This window comes from Cervus elaphus, chromosome 24, assembly GCF_910594005.1.
Source record: "Cervus elaphus chromosome 24, mCerEla1.1, whole genome shotgun sequence".
Classification (NCBI taxonomy): domain Eukaryota; kingdom Metazoa; phylum Chordata; class Mammalia; order Artiodactyla; family Cervidae; genus Cervus; species Cervus elaphus.
In genome coordinates, this window is record NC_057838.1 from 59,136,209 (window position 1) to 59,157,460 (window position 21,252).

At 52.7% G+C, this 21,252-nt stretch overlaps 1 protein-coding gene across 1 annotated transcript; it reads right to left on the reverse strand.

Moving 5' to 3' along the window:
- Positions 1-6,508: 6,508 nt before the first annotated feature.
- Positions 6,509-20,800, reverse strand: ITIH1 (inter-alpha-trypsin inhibitor heavy chain 1). The gene is made up of 22 exons (XM_043886743.1): positions 20,658-20,800; positions 20,400-20,420; positions 20,001-20,167; positions 19,467-19,571; positions 18,964-19,126; positions 18,304-18,417; positions 16,147-16,272; positions 15,946-16,062; positions 15,075-15,243; positions 14,860-14,985; positions 13,773-13,954; positions 13,326-13,511; positions 12,257-12,396; positions 11,336-11,490; positions 11,224-11,238; positions 10,766-10,786; positions 10,111-10,191; positions 9,887-10,000; positions 8,682-8,883; positions 7,627-7,799; positions 6,943-7,054; positions 6,509-6,787 (listed from the first exon to the last, which is right to left on the reverse strand). The coding sequence occupies exons 1-22, from the start codon at positions 20,757-20,759 to the stop codon at positions 6,658-6,660; spliced, it is 2,721 nt and encodes a 906-aa protein (XP_043742678.1). The 5' UTR covers positions 20,760-20,800; the 3' UTR covers positions 6,509-6,657.
- Between the last annotated feature and the right edge of the window lie 452 nt (positions 20,801-21,252).

A 21,252-nucleotide genomic window follows, 5' to 3' on the forward strand; every position in this document is an offset into this window, starting at 1 on the left:
TACATTCTACTGTTAACATTTGGTTGAGGTTCGCATGTTTGGATCTGATCACTGTCTCTAGACTCTGAGCACCTGGAGGACCAGGCCGTGTGTTGTGTTCCTCCCTGTGTTCTCAGTCTGACCAGGAACTCAGCTGCCCTCGGCCCATTGGAGGATCATTCTCCCAGAAGTCCCCAGTGAGGCTGGAGTTCTGGTCTCCAGGACCATGGCAGCCTCAGAGGCAGGGTCTTATTGCCTCCCAGTGGGGGCTGGGTCCTTCTGGGCCATCCCAGAGCCCTGCCAGCCCCTAGACCTTCCAGAGTGGCCATCATGTGCCGGCCATACTTTTCTGAACAAAATGACCTGGTGACCCTCCAACTTGGCCACTACTAAGTGGAGTTAATGAGGATGCCTAGGCACAGGATAGCTCATGTATGGATCAGACTATGGTCTTGACTGAAAGCCAAGACTTCACTTGACTGTGATATGTACAGAGAGAGTTGACTGCCAGGGGCAGAGAAATGGAGTGAGAAAACAGAAGCTAGGAGGCAGCAGAAGCCACATGGAAAGAGGGGACTAGTGACTGGAAGTGGCAGCAGCCACAGAAGCAATGACAGAAAGTTGTCAACTTAGCAAAATGATGGTAGATCAACAAAGGGAACCGCTGATGCCCAGCTGGGGGTCCCTGCTCTCCTCCGGCCTCTTGAATTCTTGTAGTGACCCCTACTACCAGCAGACACCCAGCTCTGGGCTGACACCTGGGAACAGAGAGAAGAAGGGCCCTTCCACATGGTTCATGCGATCACCTTCAGTGTCTGCAGTTACTGACCGCTAGGCCTGGTGGCTGTGGCAGAACTCTTGTCCTGCCAGCATTGCTCAGCAGCCCCGCCTCATGCCTGCCTCATACCTCATCCCTCAATACTTAGAGCTTTGTGGGAGGAACAACTCATAATAGGAAATTCTGAGGTTGCTCAAGAGGCCTTTGAGGGACAGCTGGGGACTTGAGGGACCCAGAGTCATCAGAGATAATTTGGAATTAAATGGAATCTAAGACATCTTCAGGTTCACCCTATTTCTGCTTTACAGGATGGGAAAAAGAGGCCCTAGTTAGGCAGAGCTTTGCTTAGGGTGACCAGCCAGCTGGCAGGCCATGGCCCTCCCTCAAGAAGCCCAGAATACTCCAGACAGTGGGCTAGGGCTCTGAAACTCCACAGGCTGCCCCTCAGGGCTCTTTGTCCCTGGGCCTGGGGCAGCCCTGGGCCTCTGTGCTATCAGTCTGAGCCCTCATTTAGGGCAGGAACCAGGCAGAATCCAGAAAAGCAAAAATGCTCTAGAAAGGAGGGAATAGAGGCCCATCACACTTCACCAGAAGGGCCAGTGGTTCCCTAAAGTACAAGTTCATCTCCCCACACCCTGTAACATCACATTTCAACTGGGCCCCCAGACAAAGCCAGGGAAGACATTCTGAAGGGGTCATTCCAGGCCCAGTTGTGAGGAGTCAGTGGGCTGCTATTCATGAAGTCAGAGCTTCTGGGCAGTGGCTGTCTCTGCTTTGGGGAGATTTGCCTGCTCCCAGAAGTGTCAACCCCCAGCTGGGAAATCCAGTGGAGGGTGGAGGCCTGGGAACTGCTTCCTGAGGCCCTGACTGCAGTGAGTGAGCCTCTAGTTCCTGGCAGGACTTCTTCAGGACTCCAAGTCCATATATTATATTTCATTTTTTTTTTCACATGCTCATGTTAAATAATACTTAGAAAGATCTAGATCTGGAGTGGCGGCTGCGTGGTGCTGGAGCGACTTTGAGGAGATACCCCACTTCCAAGGGCAAAGGAGACGTCTCAGCAAGATGGTAGGAGGGGTGAAATCATGAAATTGCATTTAGAATCAGACCCCATACCCACCAGAGATGCTCAGAGGGTTCAAACAAACCTTGGGCGCACCAGGACACAGAGACCCGACAGAGACTGAGACAGAACTGTGTTTGAGTGTCTCCTGTGGGGTACGGGTCAGCAGTGGACTGCTGCAGGGGCAGGGGCTCTGGGCGCAGTAGACCTGGGTCTGGCATAAGCCATCTTGGAGGAGGTTACCATTAACCCCACCATAGAGCCACCAGAGCTTACACAGGACTGGGGAAACAGAGTCTTGGAGGGCACAAACAAAACCTTGTGCACACCAGGACCCAGGAGAAAGGAGCAGTGACCACACAAGAGACTGACCCAGACTTGCCCGTTAGTGTCCAGGAGTCTCTGGTGGAGGCGTGGGTCGGCAGTGGCCTGCTGCAGAGTTGGGGGCACTGAATGCAGCAGTGCTTGCATGGGACCTTTTGAAGGAGGTCGCCATTATCTTCATTACCTCCACCATAGCTTGGCCTCAGATAAAACAACAAAGAGGGAACACAGCCCCGCCCATCAACAGACAATTGGATTTAAGATTTACTGAGCATGGCCCTGCCCATCAGAACAAGACCTAGTTTCCCCCTCAGTCAGTCTCTCCCATCAGGAAGCTTCCATAAGTCTGTTATCCTTCTCCAACAGAGGACAGACAGAATGAAAACCACAAGCACAGAAAACTAACCAATCTGATCACATGGACCACAGCCTTGTCTAACTCAGTGAAACTATGAGCCATGTCTTGTATAGCCACCCAAGACAGACAGGTCATGGTGGAAAGCTCTGACAAAATATGGTCCATGGAGAAGGGAATGGCAAACCACTTCAGTATTCTTGTCTCGAGAACCCCATGAACAGTATGAAAAGGCAAAAAGATAGGACACTGGAAGATGAACTCCCCAGGTTGGTAGGTGCCCAATATGCTACTGGAGATCAGTGGAGAAATAACTCCAGAAAGAATGAAGAGACAGAGCCAAAACAAAAACAACACCCAGTTGTGGATGTGACTGGTGATGGAAGTAAATTCTGATGCTGTAAAGAACAATATTGCATAGGAACCTGCAATATTGTTAGGTCCACGAATCAAGGCAAATTGGAAGTGGTCAAACAGGAGATGGCAAGAGTGAACATCGACGTTTTAGGAATCAGTGAACTAAAATGGACTGGAATGGGTGAATTTAACTCAGATGACCATTATATCTACTACTGTGGACAAGAATCCCTTAGAAGAAATGGAGTAGCCCTCATAGTCAACAAGAGTCTGAAATGCAGTACTTGGATGCAATCTCAAAAACGACAGAATGGTCTCTGTTTGTTTCCAAGGCAAACTATTCAGTATCACAGTAGTCCAAGTCTATGCCCTGACCAATAATGCTGAAGAAGCTGAAGTTGAATGGTTCTATGAAGACCTACAAGACCTTCTAGAACTAACACCCAAAAAGATGTCCTTTTCATTATAGGAGACTGGAATGCAAAAGTAGGAAGTCAAGAAATACCTGGAGTAACAGGCAAATTTAGAGTTTTGCCAAGAGAACGCACTGGTCATTGCAAACACCCTCTTCCAGCAATACAAAAGAAGACTCTACACATGGACATCACCATATGGTCAAAACCAAAATCAGATTGATTATATTCTTTGCAGCCAAAGACGGAGAAGCTCTATACAGTCGGCAAAAACAAGACCGGGAGCTGACAGTGACTCAGATCATGAACTCCTTATTGCCATATTCAGACTTAAATTGAAGAAAGTAGGGAAAACCACTAGACCATTCAGGTATGACCTAAATCAAGTCCCTTATGATTATACAGTGAAAGTGACAAATAGATTCAAGGGATTAGATCTGATAGAGTGCCTGAAGAACTATGGATGGAGGTTTGTGACATTGTACAGGAGGCAGTGATCAAGACTGTCCCCAAGAAAAAGAAATGCAAAAAGGCAAAATGGTTGTCTGAGAAGGCCTTACAAATAACTGTGAAAAGAACAGAAATGAAAGCCAAAGGAGAAAAGGAAAGATATACCTATTTGATTTCAGAATTCCAAAGAATAGCAAGGAGAGATAAGAAAGCCTTCCTTAGTGATCAATGCAAAGAAATAGAGGAAAACAGTAGAATGGGAAAGACTAGAGATCTCTTCAAGAAAATTAGAGATACCAAGGGAACATTTAATGTAAAAATGGGCACAATAAAGGACAGAAATGGCATGGACCTAACAGAAGCAGAAGATATTAAGAAGAGGTGGCAAGAATACACAGAAGAACTATAAAAAAAAAGATCTCCATGACCCAGATAACCATGATGGTGTGATCACTCACCTAGAACCAGACATCCTGGAATGCGAAGTCAAGTGGGCCTTAGGAAGCATCACTATGAACAAAGCTAGTGGAGGTAATGGAATTCCAGTTGAGCTATTTCAAATCCTAAAAGATGATGCTGTGAAAGCGCTGCACTCAATATGCCAGCAAATTTGGATGACTCAGCAATGGCCACAGGACTGGAAAAGGTCAAGTTTCATTCCAGTCCCAAAGAAAGGCAATACCAAAGAATGCTCAAACTACTGCACAATTGCACTTATCTCACATGCTAGCAAAGTAATGCTCAAAATTCTCCAAGCCAGGCTTCAACAGTACGTGAACTGTGAACTTCCAGATGTTCAAGCTGGATTTAGAAAAGGCAGAGGAACCAGAGATCAAATTGCCAACATCTGTTGGATCATCAAAATAGCAAGAGAATATCAGCAAAACATCTACTTCTGCTTTATTGACTACACTAAAGTCTTTGATGGTGTGAATCACAACAAACTATGGAAAATTCTGAAAGAGATGGGAATACCAGACCACCTGACCTGCCTCCTGAGAAATCTGTATGCAGGTCAGGAAGGAACAGTTAGAACTGGACATGGAACAGACTGGTTCCAATAGGGAAAGGAGTACATCAAAGCTGTATATTGTCACCCTGCTTATTTAACTTATATGCAGAATACATCATGAGAGTATATCATGCTTCATTCAGTCCAGTATGAAGCACAAGCTGGAATCAAAATTGCTGGGAGAAATATCAGTAACCTCAGATATGCAGATAACACCACACTTATGGCAGAAAGTGAAGAACTAAAGAGCTTCTTTAGTGATGAACTGAAAGAGGAGAGTGAAAACGTTGGCTTAAAACTCAACATTCAGAAAACTAAGATCATGGCATCTGGTCCCATCACTTCATAGCAAATAGATGGGGGAACAATAGAAACAGTGACAGACTTTATTTTGGGGGGCTCCAAAATCACTGCAGATGGTGACTGCAGCCATGAAATTAAAAGACACTTGCTCCTTGGAAGAAAAGTTATGACCAACTTAGACAGCATATTAAAAAGCAGAGACATTACTTTGCCAACAAAGGTCTGTCTAGTCAAAGCTGTTTTTTCCAGTAGTCATGTATAGATGTGAGAATCGGACTATAAAGAAAGCTGAGCACCAAAGAATTGATACTTTTGAACTGTGGTGTTGGAGAAGACTCTTGAGAGTCCCTTGGACGGCAAGGAGATCCAACCAGTCCATCCTAAAGGAGATCAGTCCTGAGTGTTCATCGGAAGGACTGATGCTGAAGCTGAAACTCCTATACTTCAGCCACCTGATGCGAAGAACTGATTCATTTGAAAAGATCCTGATGCTGGGAAAGATTGAAAGTGGGAAGAGAAGGGGACGACAGAGGATGAGATGGTTGGATGGCATCACTGACTCAATGGACATGAGTAAAAAAAAAAATTTAAAAAAAATGGACATGAGTTTGAGTAAGCTTCGGGAGTTGGTGATGGACAGGAAGGCCTGGCATGCTGCAGTCCATAGGGTTGCAAAGAGTTAGAGACAACTGAGTGACTGAACTGAACTGAGAAAGATCTAGAACAAGCTTTGGCCATTAGCCGCCAGAGAGTTTACATGGAGTGATTAAGCACATAGATGCTAATGCCAGATAGCATGGGTTCAAATCCCAGCTCTACCACTTAAACCATGAGGGATTTGGGACAAGTTACTTAACCTCGGCTATAAACAGTCATGACAAAAGTGTCCCCTAGGGTTGTTGGGAGCATGGAAGTGAAAGTATGTCAGTCAGTCATGTCCAACTCTTAGCGACCCCTTGGACTGCAGCCCTCCAGGCTCCTCTGTCCATGAAATTCTCCAGACAAGAATACTGGAGTGAGTTGCCCTTCCCTTCTCCAGGAGATCTTCTCAACCCAAGGATTGAACCCATGGTCTCCCGCTTTGCAGGCAGATTCTTTACCGTCTCAGTCACCAGGGAAGCCCTAGGGCTGTTGGGAGTGTATGTTCAGTTAATTCAGCAAAGGTGCTGAAAACAGCACCTGACAGCATGAAGCACTGGGGCGGCTTCAGCCATTGTGGGTCACTCCTCTACAATCTGCCAGCGTGTCCTTTGGTCTCTGGACCAATAGGGGAAGCCATGTGCATGGGACACTCAGGCATTCAGAGGGCACAGGGCCAGACGGCTACAGAGAATGGGGGTGGGGGTGGGGGCAGAGTTGGTACAGGCTCCCTCCCGGCCTCCAGGTCTGCTGTGACTCCTGAGCCCTTCTGAGGAACAACATCTTGGGTTGCCTCCTTGCCACCCCCTGTTCCCCAAAAGCAGCCAGCCTGAGGTAGACATAGCCTCTCTTTAATGGAAGTCATGAGTGCTTCGACATAGGATACCAGCTTGGACAGGGAGGTATGGCCAGGGCAGCAGGTCAGGATGCTACCCTGCCCCTCTGCCATGGTCCCAAGGGAGGATGGGTGTGCCAGCTGGGGGCTCAGAAGATGTCAGGGACGATATAGTCGGTGTGGATGCCGTCGATCAGCCCATCCCCATTGTTGTGGATGAACCAGCAGGTCACCTCAGCCCCATGCCGGGGGTCCTTCCTGTAGTCTTTTTGCAAACCCCTGAGGAGAAACATGCCATCTGGGGTCACCTTTTGGACCTGGCAGGGCTGTACCTCCCCAGGAAGCCCACCCGACCCATGTGACACCTGGAAGAAGACCTGAACCAATGATGGAGAAGGCCAAGGGCAGAGATGCTGGGAGAATCGCCCACCCACCTGGTGACCGTCAGGCGGCGGTTCTTCACCACCATTGTGGCGTCTGTCTTTGTGGGGTCAGAGCCTGGGTGGAGGTCGGACACTTTATAATCAAAGGGGTGGAAGAATTGTCCTGGAAAGGCATACAGGAGACATTGGTTACCATTGGGGTCCTTGCTGCCTTGTACTCACTAGGTGCTCACTGGAGGTTTAGAGTTATTTGCACAATTTTTTCCAAGGGCTTGACTGTTTCTGATAAATTTTAACATCCAAAGCCACCTTTAGTTCACTTACTATAAAGAAGCAGCTATGTTGCTTCTATAGGAATTCCAAAAGAATATGGCTGGGGATAGGGGAGTGAGGGGTAGAGAGCAGGGTCTGCCGGAAGACCACAGAGAGAAGCAGTTCTTTCAAGCAGTTGGCCATGACCCATCCCACCTAGGAGGTGTCTGCGAGTCCAATGGACTTTTCTGTTTGCTAATTGGGCCTCCCCTTATATGCTCTTGACTCACTTAAGCTTTAGTTTCACTGTGTTTGATTACAGCCTCTTTGAGGGACAAGCCATCTCCAGGTCCCTCTTTGGAGCTCTGAGCCTTGGAGGCCACGTTGGAGGTGCACCTGTCCTGGTGTCTCGCAAAGCTGACCCACGGTGAGTCCTAACACCCCGCTCCCCACAGCTCTGCCAGCCTGGCCAGCCATACATACCCAGCAGCCCATGTGTCCGTGCTGACATCCGGTGACTATCCAGCACGTAGAAGCCCAGGAAGTCCTGGCGGACAGCACTCCCCCTCCACACCCGGTGCAGGACAACCTCGAAGGTGCCCCCGTCCTCCACGGACACCACCAGGTTCCTCTTCCTATTGATGGTCACCAACACCCTGTGGGGAGAGGTGCCATGAGGGTGGATGTGGCTTCACTGCACCCCTCTATTCAGCTGCTCTTGTCCTTGGGACCCAGCTCTTATGACCGCCCTCTCCTCTGAGATGGTTGAGTATTTCTTGTTCTACACTCCTTCCCACATGTTGCTGTTGGGTATATTGGGTACAGGCCCTGTGCTAAGCCCTCCATTGAAACTGTATCATTCAATTCCCCCTTTGATCCTGTGAGGACCACAGCTCAAAGAGGTTAAGAAGTTGCTCGAGCTCACATAGCTGGTGAGTGACAGAGCCAGGACTTCTACTCCAGCCTGTCTAGTATGAGTCTGTGTTCCTTGACTCATCATCTGGTCCACTATACTGGACCCTGCCCGCCTCTCCCTATAGCTCCGCTGCCCAGCGTTGGGCTCTGATGCTCGGCAGTGTTTGTGGAATAAATGAGTGAAGGAAAGAACAAACACTAAACAAGTCATACTAAGACAGATGCTGAAAGAAAAGCCCAGAGAACACGAGTTCAGCAGAGGAAGAGACCAGGATGGGTTCAGGGAAGAGGTGGCCCTTGCGCTGGGCCTGGGAGGATGAGTGGCTTGGTTTGGTGGAGACGGGTGGAGACAGGACTGCGGGGTGAGGGTGCCACGGGAGCTCAGGCAGCCAGGCCGGGAGACACGCATCCCAGAACCAAAGGAAATTGGGAGTGAGGGGCCGGGAATGGTTCACAGGGCCCAACTTGTCTGCATGGAGGCCTTATGACCTCACTCACTGACAGAGGTCAGGGAATGAGGGCCCATGGGCTCGGGTGGCGGGGCTGGCTCTGGGGCTTCACGCCTTGGTCCTCAGCACACTCACCCCTGCCTCCCTTCCCAGGCCCCCGCCCATGCTGGTTACTCATTTTGCCGCAGGAAGGCCTGGTCCCTCCAGGAGAACACGGGCCCGCCAGACCCAGGGTTCAGCGTAATGTTCTGAGGAGTCACTTCCAGCTGGAAGTCGGTTGCAGGGTTTGCGATCCCCAGCCGCCCGAAGTACGTGCCCTCGGGTTTCCCAGGGCTCCCGGCCTTGTCGCCAATGAGCTGCCCGTTCACTGAGAAGCCTGCAGTGGGGTGAGAAGTCATCAGGTCGGGGGCCAGCTCTCACCAGAACCCTGCCAGCCAGTCTTTGCTCCTGCCCTCCTTCTTTGGTTACCGAGAGCCTCAGCACCCAAGGAGATGGGCCTTCAGGACAGGTGCAGGCCACACACAGCGCCTCCTGCCTCCCTTCCCACCACACTCTCTGAGGTTTAGAATGCTCGATTCTGGGCTCTGAAGGAGGTCTCACATCCCCAGGAAAGGCCTTGGGACTGCTCCTTCTCCATGACACAGGGCAGGTGCTGTAGGTGAGTCTTCGGGCCTCTTGCCAGAGGCCTCCTCTGAACTGTGCAGCCAACAGCCCCCCTCCCCATTGTCACCGTCCCCAAACTATCTTTGTCTCATGCTCTGAAATGGTCAGCTAAGAATCTGTTCACCTGTTTATCTCCCTTCCCTAAACTCCACGAGAGCAGGGACTCTGTCCGGGTTTCCACTGTGCCCCCAGCCCTTTGGATGTGCTCAACAAACATGCGCAAATGACCTGAATGGACTGGGAGGGTGGGAGAAGCGTCCAAGATATGGAGAGGGCATTGTTCCCATCGCCGGAGCCAGGGGATGAGGTCGACTCCAAGACCCCTGCAGCCATGCAGGGCCAAGGGAAGGGTATGCGGCAGGGCCACGGCATAATTTACAGGACTCGGTACATAATGAAAACAAGAGGCCTCTCCTTCAAAAATTGTCCAGAATTTCAGGATGCAACAGCAGAGCATTAAATCAAGCATGCAGCCTTTCCCAGGGCATGGTTCCGTGCAACTGCGCAGGTCACATGCTCACAAAGCTGGCTCTGTATAGGGCCCAGGCAGGTGGATGTGGTGTGATGGCGGCAGGCTGAGCCCAGCCAGGTGGCGGGTACACTGGATGTGGGGAGTGGAGGCCACAACCACTGTCCTTCCTGTTGGTGGCTAAACGTTGAGGGCAGAGGAGCCCGGGCCCCACCCTCTCTGGCAGAGGGTGTGACGTCACCCATACCTGTGTCAGGGTCCTGCACCAGGCTCAGGATCACACCAGGCTCCTCGTTGATGTTGAAGCACAGCATGTCCTCTTTTTGGGGCACGTGGATGAGGAAGTGGGGGTCAGCATCCACTGAGGGCACAGCATGGAGTCTGTTAAACTGAGCGTTAGGCAGATGGGGCCAGCTGGGGACAAGGGTTCAGCCAGGCAGAAGTGTCCCTCAGACCCTCCCAAGGACTCACCGCTGGTCACTTGGTCTGGCAACTTCTCGATGTTGAGGCTGGAGTGCGTTGGAGCAGGCTGAGAGGCCTCTAGCATGAAGGCTGAGCAGCAAGAGTGAACGGCCTTTAGAAGGGAGGCGGCCAGGCCTTCCTTGGAGCTGGTGGCTCCTTCTCTGGGGCCCCTCCCACCCAGGCAGGCTGGCCCGAGGCCGCGGGTGCACGAGTGGACATGGAAACTTTGACACCTCTCAGGATGTGGGAATGGAAGTTTGGCCCAGCGCAATGGCCTGGCCTGGAGAAGGGAATGGCAACCCACTCCAGTATTCTTGTCTTGGAAATCCCATAGACAGAGGAGCCTGGTGGGCTATAGTCCATGGGGTTGCAGGAGTCAGACATGACTGAGCAACCAAACCACCACCTCCAGTGGCCTGGCCCCATCTCGGTCTCCTTCATGAGAACCTGGTGGGGCTGGTGGCACTGGGGTGGGGAGGCCAGGCCCAGGTCAGGGAGAGAGTTCTGAGGGCTCCCAGTGAGAGGGAGAGAGGAACACTGGAGCAGAGAGAAAAAGCCTTGGATGGGTGACGCCCTGGGCTTTGCTCAGGGCTGAATGCATGGACTGAGGGTGGTCACGTGGAGCAGAGGTAAGACGTGCGTTGTCAGGGTGATGGCCACTTACTCTTTCTGGGTCCCAACATCTCTGTAGAGGACAAGGACAGAGGACAGCGTCACCCTCCCCACTCCAAGGGCAACTGGGCCCAGAGGCCATTCAGGCCTGGGCAGCCCTCCTCCTGGGGGTCCCAGCCCTCCTCCTGTGGGGCTCAGCCCTCTCCTAGGGATCCCAGCCCTCCTCTTGGGGGTCCCAGCCCTTCTTGCAGATGGATGCTCACACTAAGGGCCCCAAAGGAGGCCTGGGAGTGGAGGGGTTCAGGCTGTGTGAGGACTCCCCAAACACTCAGGTGGCAACAATTCAGTTGCAACAAAGTGGGGAAGGGCATCTCAGGGGAGGAAGAGACCAAGAAAGCCTGGAACCAGGCAGGTGTGGGGTGGGGAACTGTGTGTCTGGTGGCCAGAACTGTGCCACTTGCCCAGCCACCCAGAGCCCCTTGCACAAATCAACATGATTTAAAAACTCACCCAAGGGCAGAGAATCTAGAAAGGAAAGAAAGGAAAGAGAATTAATGCCCTGGAGGCTTTTGGCTCTCAGAAGCCTCCCCATGCCTACAGCCTCCTCTCAGCCAGCCCATACCGTCCAGGGGCTTATCAATGATGGGCTCCAGGCCGTCCTGGTCTGCCATGCCCCTGACGGTCATGGAGGTCAGTGGGGTCACGAACTGATAGGCCAACGACATCTGCAGGGCCTTAGCTGACACGTTGGCCTTCTCCTTCCCCTCCAACTTCATCCTGCGAGACAGACACCAGCTCCAGGCCCGCAGCTTGGACAACAGTAAACTTGCATTCCCTTGTCCTTTCCTGCCGTTGTTCACTTGATCAACAGGCATGTAATAAGCCCCTGCAGTGGCCCCACTCAGGGGCTGTCTTCAAGGACCTCATGATTTAAATGCCTCCCATAGAGAAATGGGTTTCCCTGGTGACTCAGACGGTAAAGAATCTGTCTGCAACACGGGAGACCCGGGTTTGATCCCTGGGTCGGGAAGATCCCCGGTGTCATTGCCTGGAGAATTCCATGGACAGAGGAGCCTGGTAGGCTATAGTCCATGCAGTTGCAGAGTCGGACATGACTGAGTGACTAACATTTTCATAGAGAAAACCTGGAGGTTTGGTAGAGCTGGGGGATGTGCCCCAGAATTCAACAGCTGTGACATTCTGGCAAATGGTCTAACCTCTCTGAACCCCGCTGTGCTCGGCATGTTGTGAGGATGAACTGAGTGTGTCTGGACACAGCAGCCCCACGGGCAAGGGCAGCCTCACCCACAGAGCTAAGTAGGGGCAAACTGCAGGCCGCCCTGTGCCCCCCAGCAGGCCCCGCCCACACACTGACTGCCTGGTTGATATTAACTCAGCGAGCAAATTCAGGGAACAGTAAATCTGACCTGCTCACATGCTTCAAGACTCAGAACCACCCCTTCTTAGTCCAAAGACCCAGGGGTGAGGGGGGTGCTCTTGGGTAGTTTGCCCCCATTCCCCTAGGCAGCCGATGGGCTGGTACCGCTTGGCCAGCAGCTCCTGGATGGTCAGGTAGGCCCACAGGCGTTCAACATGGTTCTCCAGCATGTGGCCCCGTTCTCGGAGCAGTTTCTTCATCTCTTCCTCATCCACCAGGCAGGTTGTCATGAATTCTTGGCCCTCCTGAGAGAGGCGAGGGGGAGAGAGGCTGTGAGCCTTTCTCAGCATTCCATCCCCCATCATTCCTAAGCCTACACTTCTCATCCTCACCCATCCATTCCTTCCATAAAAGTTGCCAAGCACCCTCTGTGAGCCAAGTTGACCCAGGCCTTGGGGGTCCCAGGGGAGGAGAATCAGGCCCTGCTCTCATGGAGTTACTCTCTCTGGCGGATGCCAGCAAACAGCCGGCCAGTCCACCATGCAACTGTGCCCACTCTGCCCCATTCCTCCAGACGCCCGTTCAACTTGCCACAGCGCACAAGTGTGCCTTTTCTTCCCAGCTACAATATGGGGGCACCTCTTCCCAGGGGTTTGCCATGCACCAGGCACTGCATAAGCCTACTGCATGGATTATTTCATTTACTCCACACAACTCTCTGGTGCAGTTTTACCCTCAGAGGCCACAGAAAGGCCTAGAGAACTGGACCTATTTGATCAATGTCACCCACCTGGAGCCAGGGTCTAGCTCAGCTTTCCTCACTGAAAGCCGGAGTCCTGAACCCGCAGCTACACCACATGGCTAGATTCCAGGTCTCCAGGACCCCCAAGCATGCATGTGCATACGTGCACTGCACTGTGGTACAGAGCTGAGTGCATAGTAGATGCTCAGGAAATAGTGTACTTGAGAAGGAAGACGCTAGCCTCCTACTGCCTCATGCTTTGGGAGGAATGACATGGGGAATAACAGGTGGTCCAGTTGGCTGCAAGGGATGACTGCTTATCAAGGCCACTTGAGCCTACCCTCAGGATGACTGCGTTGGGAGAAAGTTCAGCCCTGGGGTGTATGTGGCCTGGTGGGGTAAGGGCACTCCTCTGGGGAAAGAGAGGCTGCCAGGGGCACAGGGGTGGAGAGCTTCTGAGTGCCTGTCCACCCTTTGCAGCCCTCTATTTACCGCGTCAGCTCGCACGTCCGCCTTGAAGCTGCTCAGTTTGTGGTCAGCAATGCGCCCCGCCACCATGATCTCCGAGCCTTCGTAGTACTGTTTATGGCGGTGCTGGGTCAGGTCTGAGACGGCTTCCCGGGGGTACAGCAGCTCCACATCCCTCAGGAGGGGGTTAGCTACCTGCTCATAGAAACCCTGCAGGGATGGGGGGGGTGCAGCCTCAGAGCTGGGGGGGTCACCCTAGGTATCCAACAGGAAACCCCCTCACGAAGTGGTGCGTCAGGGTCCCTGCCTTATAGAGGGAACGGCAGGCTCAGTGGTTAAGGAACTGGCTCGGGGTCCCGCAGCTAAGTTGAACTCTACACCAGAGCTTTATCTGCTCTGGGCTGGTGGGTACATGGCTGCCAAGGCTCTGATCCCCCTGGCGTGACTTTGAGGGGCCGTGGAGGAGGAGACCTGCAGCTGCTGGGTGGCGTCATGGTCCTCGTAGATTCTCTGGACACGTCCATTGTTCTCCAGGGACATGACCTCCAGGAAGTTCAAGTCCACATCACGGCCGAAGCCCAAGTTGTAGAGTGGGAACCTGCCCTTGATGGCATCTCGGACATTCTTGAGGATTTGGGTACGATCCGTCACCCCTGCAGCCACACAGCCAGGTAGGGATGGGATGCGTGTGGGGCATGAGGGCACCTTGGGGCACCCTCCCTGGGGGCCAAGTCTCCCATCTCAGGCCATCTCCAGTCCCCACTAGCCTCTTTAGGCCACGCCTCTTGCTGTCTCCCCTGGATGATGCAACAGCTGCTATCAGAGCTCCTAGAAGACTGCCGATTTCCATGGATCCATCATGAGCAAATCTGATTTTAAACCCTCCACGGCTCCTCCCACGGCCTGTGAGGGCCTGCTGACCTTTCCATTCTGTTTTACCTGCTCAACACATGCCGGCACTTCCTGCACAGGCCTTGCAGGTGCACAAACCTTGTTTTGTTCAAGCTGCCCCTTCTGCCAGGGATGCCTTCCTGCTTCTCCTCTCCTCCTTCCAGATGGAGCTCAGGGCTCACTTCCTCCAGGAGGCCTTCTGAGACTCTGCCTGGGTCAGGTGCCCCTTGTCTGTGGTCCTTTGGCCTCCTAGCACCCTGTTCTTTCAGAGCCCTTGACAGAGCATCTGTTCCTGGGTCTGCCTCCCGCAGTGGACCCTGGACTCCTTAAGGGCAAAGATGTCTCTTGTTCTCTTAGTGTCTCTCCTTGGTCCCTACTCCTGTGCTTGGCCCTCAGTTGGTGCTGTAAACACAGTTCATTAAATTCAGCCTAGGAGTCCTGCCCCTCCTTCTGGGCCCCATGCAGCCTGTGTCATGCAGAAACCCTCCCAGTTTCCCACCTCAGGACAGAGGAGCACCTTGGAGCTCCTGCAGACTTTATGGTCTGAACTCTGCTCTTAGACGAGTGCTCAGCTTTACCCTTAGCCTCTCTGCCCCCAGACGGCGTCCCCAGTGCCTTCCATAATGAGCAGACCAACACCTCCCAGGGTATCCCTGACGGTACTTACCCTCTGTGGGCTCGCCATCTGTCAACATGATGAGAATTGAGGCATGGTTGCTGAGTTCTGGGTGGCTTTGCTGAGCTTTGTTCAAGATCTCAATTCCCGTGAGCAGACCTCCATTCAGGTTTGTAGCTACAAAAAAAGAAAAAGCAGATCAGTGTGTGCCTTCAATCTGAGGGGACAGAGGTGGCATCAAGGTGGCCCCAGACCCCTGCCCCTACCGCCGGCCAGGGAGAATTGCTTCACGAAGTTCCGAGCTGCCTCCAGGTTGGCAGAAGATGCCTGCACCAGCGAACCCTTCCATGACTGCACTGCAGACCCAAAGAGGACCAGGTCGAAGTGGTCCCCTGGCCGCAGGTCCCCCAGGATTTTATGGAGCGCCTCCTTGGTCTGTAAGCACAGGATAGTCAGTAGAGGGACAGGGCCCCAGGATAGTGCCTTTTGTAATCTCCAGATGCCCAGTTCAAAGACCCACAGGGTTAGAGGCATGGGGCAGACAAGCAGGAGGGGCAAGAAAGCCGGTGATGACAGGAGAGGAGCCTCCTGCTGAGTGAGCCCTGGGGTGGCTGAGGGCGTGCAGAAGGCAAAGGGACCCAGTGGGAAGGGGAAATGACCAGGAGTTCAGTGGGGGGCAGGGTTAAGACAGAGGACCCCAGGGGGCTGAGTTTCTAAAACCCTGCTTGTCCACCAAGGGTTTCACTGTGCCATGGACAGGGCACAGAACACTGCGTGAGGAGGGGGAGGCTGCTGCCAGCTGCAAGCCATCTCTGGGACCCCTGTAATCGTCCCCACATGCCTAGAACACAGGTCTCATCTTCGAAGCCCTCCCCCACTGGTAAACCCCACAGGCCCCGTGGGCCCTGTCATTTTGCTCCTATTTTTGCCATCGAGGAGCAGTGAGTATACTTGCTCACTTCTCACAGTGAGAAGTGGCTGATTCCAGAGCCCTTGACCACTGGGATTTCCTGTTAGATTACCCTGCCTCTGACCAGGGGCAGAAGTCCCAAACCCAGTCCCTGGGGGCAACACCAGTTTGAGGGGGGCGATGGGGCTGGAGAAGCTCCCACTGGGCTGTTTAGAGCCGCCATTTACTTGCTTCACTTTCTGGCCTTCCATGGAGGTGCTGATGTCAATCACAAAAACCACATTCTTGTTCAGTTTTCTTAGGTTTTGGGGAGCAAAGAAGTGGGCAAAGTAGTTATTGGCGACCTGAAACACAAACGGGTGAGTGAGGCCGCTCTCGCAAGGACCCCTGTCTGCCCTGTAAGTCTCAGGCTAGAAGTTCAGGCTCACCAGGAGGTCGCAGACGTTGTCCCGATTGACATCGTAAGTCACCTTGAAGTCCCCGTTCAGCAAGGTTGTAGAGCACGTGGGGCAGGTTTGCTGCTGGCTCACTGTGGGGCGGAAAAGCACGTGACCCTGGAACAAGCGGGAGCGTGAGGCATCACTGGTTTGCAACGACAACGCGTGGGTGTGTGTGTCGTGTGCAGCCATAGGAATGAGTCTTAGGCGACCCTCACCCAGCTGCTGAGAGTGCACGCCTATGCGGGGTAGGAGAAACGACCTGTTTCTTTGCTCACATGCTTCTGAATCATTGGAATTTTCTACAATAAGTATCACCACTTCGGGTACACAATGAAAAACAAAATAACAGCAGCATCTTGGAAATTCCCTGGCAATCCAGTGGTTAGGACTCTGAGCTTTCATTGCTGGGGGCCCAGGTTCAATCCCTGGTTGGGGAGCTAAGATCCCACAAGCCACAGGGTGTGGCCAAAATATTTAAATAATACCAGGATGAGAGACACTGGGCATCTCATACTGTTCAGTGGAAAAATAAAAACTGTGCCGGAAAATAGAACCTGCCTGGATAGACAAGGAGCAGGAAGGGCCCAGAGTGGGAGCTGCAGCATGGTTGAACTTGGCGCTCATGCTCAGGGAAATTGGGGATGGTTTGCTGGAAAGTGCAGCAGTGTCCACAAGACTGGAAAAGGTCAGTTTTCATCCCAGTCCCAAAGAAAGGCAATGCTAAAGAATGCTCAACCTACTGCACAATTGCACTCATCTCACACGCTAGTAAAGTAATGCTCAAAATTCCCCAAGCCAGGCTTCAGCAATACGTGAACCATGAACTTCCAGATGTTCAAGCTGGTTTTAGAAAAGGCAGAGGAACCAGAGATCAAATTGCCAGCATCTGCTGGATCATCGAAAAAGCAAGAGAGTTTCAGAAAAAAAAAATCTATTTCTGCTTTATTGACTATGCCAAAGCCTTTGACTGTGTGGATCACAATAAACTGTGGAAAATTCTGAAGGAGTGGGAATACCAGACCACCTGACCTGCCTCTTGAGAAACCTGTGTGCAGGTCAGGAAGTAACAGTCAGAACTGGACATGGAACAACAGACTGGTTCCAAATAGGAAAAGGAGTACGTAAGGCTGTATATTGTCACCCTGCTTATTTAACTTCTATGCAGAGTACATCATGAGAAATGCTGGGCTGGAAGAAGCACAAGCTGGAATTAAGATTGCCAGGAGAAATAACCTCAGATATGCAGATGACACCACCCTTATGGCAGAAAGTGAAGAAAAGCTAAAGAGCCTCTTGATGAAAGTGAAAGAGGAGAGTGAAAAAGTTGAGTAAGCTCTGGGAGTTGGTGATGGACAGGGAGGCCTGGCATGCTGTGGTTCACGAGGTTGCAAAGAGTTGGACGTGACTGAACTGAACTGTCCTCAATACATTTCTATACTTCCGTACTTTCCACATTTTCTTTAAGGACCCTTTTCTTTTCACGTTTTGTTGTTGGTTATAAAAGTAAAATATGTTCATTAAAGATATTTGAAAATAATTATTAGGAAGACAAAGACCATTCCCTTGGTCCCCTACTGAAAGCAAGCATGTTTGCTAGCACTCCACTGTGTCGCATTTTGTTTTTAAGGAACCCCTCCAAAACTACAGGAAACACTTCTTTTAAGTGAACTGTTACAGTCACTACCAAAGGTGGGTGGGGAATAAACGGTTTGCTCCTGGCTCCAGTTGAGGGCAAGTTAGGAAGCGGGGCACTAGCTGGGTATCCCGGGGTAGGAGCAAGCAGGGTGCTCCTGGAATTCCTGTAGATGAGTGGGAAGTGACAAGTGGTAAGTGACTGGGTAGGCCAACATCCTTGCCAAACTTAATCATGTTTCCAAGAACACTGGGCTTGAAATGCTGAGGTTTACACGTGTGCCCTATATCCCATGAATGCTTTCCCAGGAGTATGAGATAGGCAAAGGGGAAACTGAGGCTTAAGCAAGCCAGCAACTCACCGCAGACCAGGCAGACAGACCCTCCCCAGCCTTAGGCTTTTGAGAATCAGAAGTGCTGAGTTCTCCTCTCTCTCTCCCTTAGGGCAGCCTGCAGCACCTGCCCGGTTGAGCTAGGCTGAGATGTCTCTGAGGGCTCCGTTATCTGACTCACCTTTTTCCCTGAGAAGGACTTCTTGATAAGTTGGGCAGCCAGTTTCTTGGGGAGGAAGGAGGCCTCAACATCCAGATTCCTGATCCCCTGGGGCTCAAAGATGTCCACGTCGATCTGTGGCATTGAAACAACTCCTGCATCAAGGCTCGCATTTGGGAACCATCATCAAGTCTCAGCCAAGAGCCAGTGTATATCCTGGCCCCCCACTGTATGCAGCGCCCACCCAGCTCTCAATGCAGGGCCTGGCATGTCACAGGCGCTTCAAAAGTATTGGCCAAATGAGGGTGTGCATGCCTGTGCCCCTCAACTCAGCCACCACTAACGTGCCAGCCACAACGACAGCCCCTCAGGCTGCCTGGGACTTTCCTATAAAATCCCTGGACATTCACTATCTCTCAGGATCTTTGCGGCACTTCTGGGACACACAGAACCCCCATTTAACAGATGAGCAAGCTGAGGCTCAGAAGGAGAAGGCTGGAGGGTTCAGGGAGCCACAGAGAGCCACTGGAGCCCACCCGGAGGAGTCAGTATCCTCCCTGTGTGCTCAGGCCCAGGACTGCACACGGAGGGTGCCGAGCTTACATGTGTACCCACAGTGAGGGAAAGGCAAGAGCCTGGCTCCCGAGACCTCACGCCTGCCTGTGGTCACCCGAGATCTACCTCGAAATGCTGCACCAGCTGCTTGGGCTTGACTTTGATGACAATGTCGTACTGCATGAGCTTCCGCCTCAGCACCTCCTCGTAGGTCAGCCGGAATGTGGCCTTGCTCTGTGGACCGACCATGATGTGGATGGAGAACTCCTCCATTGTTCTCCCTGAGGCCCTGGGGGTGCCACCAGGGGCAAAACCGGACAGACACATGGTAAGTGACATGCGGGTCTTTGTCACCTAAAACATACTCCTCAGAATCAATTTCTCTTATTTTTAGTGCTTCTCCCAGGTCTCCTTGACCCTCACCCTGTCTTAGCTGACTGGCCAGAGTCAGGGCCCCCCTTCTCTAGAGGTCTTGTGCATCACATCTGTGCCAGCAGTGGGTTTGACCAGTTTACACCCATCCCCTCATCCGGGGCTGCCCTCCATCCAAGGCACCTTGCAGCCTTCAGATGCATGCTGGCGGGGGGTGGGTGGCACCGGAGATTGGGCTGGCAGGGCCCAGAGCTCACCTGACAAGTCCTGCATTCTCTCCTGAGATGGCTGCTTTCCGGTATTGCTTCCATGCGGTCACTTTGTCCTTTATGTCTCCAGTGAAGGTGTTTTCATCTGCTGTGCTGCAGGGAGAAAGAAGCCCTCAGGGCGTGCCCCTCTCCCACCACATAGGGCCTTGAGTGGGGGTGCTCCCAGCTCGGGGGAATGGAGGCGGGGGGCGGCTCCGAGGAGGCCCTGTCCAGGTGAGCACTTGGGGAAGGGCTTCCCCTGCCGGTCTCCCACTGACCCCAGAGTTGCTCAGGAATCCTAGCACGGAGGTGGGCAGCCCCGGCCACAGGGTCCAGCAGGAAGCCTTGGGTGCTGGCCTGTGCTCCTGGGCCCTAGGCTGAAAACATACTGTCAGAGGCTTTGGTTTGCTCTGCAAGATGGCAGCCCAGAGCAGGACCTAAAGGGCTTTTCAGTCCCTCAGAGCTGGGCCTGGCCCACGGCCCTTGGGGATGAGGGGAGCCCTGGTTGTGAGCTGGGCCTGGTGAACCAGGCAAGGCACGCACATGGCAAAGTCGCTGATGAAGGCCGTCTTGGGTATTTCCACGTTGAAGGACACTTCCTTGGCTGTGTCAGCGCTGTTGATCACTTGGCTGGTGATGACGTAGTGGGCGAAGCGAGAGGTGACTTTGCAGTTGACTTTCAAACTGCGGATGACCACACCATCGGCAGCCTAAAGTGGGACGTGCAGGAGGTGGCCTAGGATGCGGGGCCCCCAGCACCCAGCTCTGACACGTGTGCTATTCTGTATGCCTGAAATGGTGCCATGGGAATTGAGGTGGCTGGAGAGCCCCTGTTTATGGGAGTCGGGAGTCCCCCTGCCCAGGGGCATGCCCCGAAGCCTGGGGGGACCTGGCTGTAATAATGGCCCCACCACAGACCCCTTTGCCAAGACCCGCACTCACTGCATCCACAGCCAGTCGCTTCTGTAAAACAAAACCAGGGCCAAGTGTGAATGCAAGCGCTCAGGGCACCAGGGCCTATCTGTTAAGGGATGGGAGTGGGATGTAGCCTGTGTCCTCAACACCCCAGCTTCACCTCCCCAGTGTGCTAGGGGGTCCTCTCCGTTCAGAGGAAGTCGACGTGGGTGGGGACAGCCCCCATCCCTGGGCTCCCTTCTGGGCTCGGCGGCCAGGTTCTGGCCCAGGGGTGTGCCCACATACCTTGCCACCTCTGGGACTGCCGGTGGGCGAGCCCTGAGCGGCCACGACTTGCAGGGTGAGCAGGGACAGCAGGCACACGCCGGGCAGCCCCCACAGCCCCATCGTGCCGCGCGTGGTCTCAAGGCTCCCGCTGCCTCGTCACCTCTCTCAGACCGTGAATCAATACAACACCGGATAAACATGGATTAAACATTAGACAAGGTCAAGGCAAGTATTACAATTTGAGGGATCAAAAATTGACAGTGAAAACTTTCTCTAGGGGGATTCCCAGCTGTGTAAACTCCCGACCAGACTCAGACTGTGCCCCTCGGTTAGAACCGCACTCGGCTAGCGTGAACTGTGAATTTTAATCCCGGATCTGTGGCACGGGGGCCACACCAGTGATACACTGGCAGGTATCAAGAGGCCACAATTAAAAATGAATTTCTCTTCATTAGGTGTTCTTGTCAAAATTCTTTAATCATCAACAAACTTTCCAGACAGTCATATATTCACCTGGGAGGCAGATATGATGACTTAGAAAGTGTCTGCCCACATCCTTGTTTCTGATGGCACCAACTCTAGCCATTCTGCCAGGGGCCGTCTGGACAGTTCT